Raw genomic sequence first — 3605 nt, 5'->3', positions numbered from 1 at the left:
AAAGCATGTTACGCAAATCAACAATTTTGTTGTGTTGTGATTGCGTGGGTGTTTGTGTCTGAGTCATGGAACATACTTACCAATGAGGGCAGAATGCTGCAGCTCCACCATCAGAGCTAGAGGCGGGTAGAGAAAGCCCCAGGAAACCCAGGCCACCAGCAGCCCACCAAGAGCCAGGAAGACCTGCGGCCACTCAGTCCAAAGACAACCGCACACCCGCCCCAGCAGACGGGAGAGGGAGGTCTCAGACGGAGCTCCCCCCAGTCAAGGAGTGAGGGCACCAGAGAATCCGAGGCGACGAGAAGCCAGCCCCCCCGGCACCCGAGGACCGCCCGACCCCCCACAGAGTCCCCCCCCACGGCGAAGAAGCCAATCCAGCCCCGCTCTGCACCCCCCAGGGGAGCAGGCCAACACCCACGTCAGAACATTCAGCCCCACCCAGGAACCCCGAGGCACCCCCACCCCAGGGGGGCAGGGGGGAGGAGGCAACCAGCAAGGAGCAGCCGGGAGGCAAGGCACAAGGCCCAGACCCAGGTCCAGCCATACATACAAACACACACGCACACCTGCAAGCACACCCATGTACACATTTATGCACATATACACATACACACTCACCCACACACATATAAACATAGATACACCGTACACACACATTCGCTCACCCACCCATACTCACGAAGACTGTGACAAATACAAATCTATTTCCTGGAAAACAGTGGAATTTTTCTTTGTTTTGGATGCACTTCAATTAAACCTGTCTTGACGTGGATTTCACCCATTATTAATTTCATGCCCAGACATGTATTACTCTCGGCTTCTCCTCTGTTCACTGCCTTGTTTATTACGAATCCACTCTCGCCTCCCTGATCACACGAGGACGTTTTGAAGCAGCTAACAGTCACAGTTGATATTTGCAACTGTGGATTTATTCCTAAAAAAAAAATCACCGGCATCTCTGGACTCTGTAACAGCTGAAGTTTGAACAAAGAGGAGATGACTGCTGTACCTGCATCGCTCTGCTGCACTGTGCTGCTTTTATCCTGTGTGTTTGCTGGTAAGTGAAAAGTACCAAATAACAGCAGCTCACTAACAACACTTTTAAGACTGATCCTGCATCTTTGTGTGTTGAAGGAGGAGATGAGAGGCTGGATGGAAATGGAGTAGATTATATCTGAAGTTAAATCACAAATTCAGTGAACCTGCTGTTTATAGAGCCTGAAGCAAAAGTTTATTTCTTTAAACACTCAGATTATGGTGAGAAATTAGTGGAGAATTCCTTCAGAGAAATACTTTTTCCCTGGTGCACCTACAGCCATGGAGTAATTTGAAAACTAATCATAGTATTGTGGAATAAAGTACTGTGATCATATTAATAATATACATAATGTATTAAATAACTGTTATTGTTAGTTTTACATCTCCCGCACAGTCACAGACTCACCTCGTATTTTGAAATCAGCCACAAAAAGGAATAAGTAACTTCACGTTCAAAAACAAGCCCAAAAAAAACGCGACTCATGAGATTTGCAGACTTTAAACAAGTCGCTTATAATAAGCGGACTTGGCAAAACTGGTGGTATCTCATATCTATACTTCGTACCAGGCTAGTATCCCTTCCTCCCTCCCTCTCTCCTCAGCTGCTCTCCGTTAGCCGCGCTCATCTGTTGCCAGGGTAAGATTACAGTACCGTATTTTATACATGTTTCTATACATGTTCCTCACTCTGATTGGCTGCTGCATATGTGAAGAGATTTGACCTTTAACCTCTCTGCTCTTTGTTGTTTCCTCTTTCAGACCAGAAAATCCTCACAGCTGAGACTAGACAAACTGTCATCCTGCCCTGTCAAGCTCAAAACAACAATGATCCTGAACCCGTTGTAGAGTGGAGCAGAGCTGATTTGGACCCAGAATATGTCCTTTTGTTCCGGGATGGTCACTTTGATCCAGTCAAACAGCATCCATCCTTTAAGAACCGGGTGGATCTGCAGGACAAAGAGATGAAGGATGGAGACGTGTCTTTGATTCTGAAGGATGTGACGACCAATGATGCTGGAACATACGAGTGTCGTATCAGAAAAAAAAGCACAAGCAGAGCTGTTCTAAGATTTGAGCCCATCAGCATCATCACCCTTAGAGTTTTTCCTCCAGGTGAGTGAGCAGTGTTCAGTGTGTCTGTGATCAGAGGTGAAGCTGCTTCCTGGTTGTTGATGTTTGTTTCTAAAGATGTTGTTGATGAGACTTTGTAGAAAGCAGCTGGTCTGAGTGATGTGATCAGAGTGCAGTAGATAATGTCTGACAGCAGTTTGAAGTTCTTCACTCATCACCTACCTGACAGCTGACACCTCACACCTGTTTCTACCTGCAGGTCAGGTAGGAAGGAGTAACGCTGGAGAGGATGAGGACGATGGATCTGCTGGGCTGAAAGCTGGTCTGTCAGTTTGTGCTGGACTTCTTGTTGTTGTTGCAGCTGTTGTTGGACTTTTGATCTACAGACACAAAAAACAACAGAGGCTGAAATGTCTCTGAGCTTTTTTCCAGCTGAATTCTGACTCTCCCGCTGCTGCTCCGACTCACTGTTGTCATTCAGCAGCTGCCATTCCCAGAAATCGAAAGATTGCAATGATTGTAAAACCCATCCACTTTTAGACCCAACAAGCAGCAGGAGTTTATCCAGAAACTCACATTAAATTAGAGAAAAATGTGGAATAATTCAGCTTAAAAAATCTTTTAAAAAAAGTTTAAACCTGAGTAGGACATGAACCAGGACAGGTTCATGGTGGAAGTCTGTCTGGATTTTCTAATATGAGGAAATGCTCTGACTGTGAATCTGTAGCCGGTCTCAATAACATCAGCATCACATTAATGCACAACTGAGAAATTACTCTTTCCACCGAACAGGAGGGAAATTTACTGCGAACCATAACAAAAAGATTTGGTAACATTCATTATTTTGTTTGCTGTTATGAGTAGAAAATGGGATCAAAAGCCTGACATCAACATTTTATTTTTACTCTGTACGGAGAGCAGCAGTTTAATAAAGTGAACAATGCTGTGAGGAGACTTTTCAGTGTTTACCTGGTATTACATATGATGGACTCACATCCAGACACGCTCCTGTGGTCAAAGACAACAACACAAAGCTCTGATTACAGAGTGAAATGTAACACAAAACACACAGAATAGACAACATAGACTTTACAGACATGTTTGCTTTCAGTTTGAATCTTTTCATGTAGAGTTTGGTCCACAGAAACTTGTATCAATAAAAGAAAGTCTCCTGATCACAGCCGTCCTCTGTCTGGTTTATTTCTTCTTCTTGTTTTCAGGGTTTGAACAAAATAATACACATGCTTTTCTCAAATAACAAAAAAAAAAAAAAAATTCAGCCCAAGTTCAGTCGGGATTTCATCTAGAAAGATGAGTCCATTGATAACATTCCACCATTTAGTTGTACTGAAGTCACATGATGCTGCCGCCTTTCACTGCACTGCCAAAGGTATTCACCCCTCTGCCTTTAAACATACACTGCCTGGCCAAAAAAAAAAGTCGCCACCAAAAAAAAGGTCACACACTAATATTTCGTTGGACCTCCTTTAGCTTTG

General features: G+C 44.2%; 1 protein-coding gene across 2 annotated transcripts; it reads left to right on the top strand.

Annotated features, from left to right (window-relative positions):
- The first annotated feature begins 868 nt into the window (after positions 1 to 868).
- On the top strand, positions 869 to 3270 carry LOC115797382 (coxsackievirus and adenovirus receptor homolog). Of its 2 annotated transcripts, none has more exons than XM_030753946.1 (3): positions 869 to 1057; positions 1798 to 2151; positions 2369 to 3270. In XM_030753946.1, the coding sequence occupies exons 1-3, from the start codon at positions 997 to 999 to the stop codon at positions 2527 to 2529; spliced, it is 576 nt and encodes a 191-aa protein (XP_030609806.1). In that variant the 5' UTR covers positions 869 to 996; the 3' UTR covers positions 2530 to 3270. The 2 variants fall into 2 exon arrangements, 1 of the variants encoding a protein (XP_030609806.1); XR_004021407.1 differs by lacking the exon at positions 869 to 1057 and adding an exon at positions 1561 to 1675.
- The last annotated feature ends 335 nt before the right edge of the window (positions 3271 to 3605 follow it).

Source organism: Archocentrus centrarchus, chromosome 18, assembly GCF_007364275.1.
Source record: "Archocentrus centrarchus isolate MPI-CPG fArcCen1 chromosome 18, fArcCen1, whole genome shotgun sequence".
Taxonomy (NCBI): domain Eukaryota; kingdom Metazoa; phylum Chordata; class Actinopteri; order Cichliformes; family Cichlidae; genus Archocentrus; species Archocentrus centrarchus.
The sequence above is the reverse complement of the archived record's forward strand: the minus strand, read 5'-3'. Positions and strand labels throughout refer to the sequence as shown.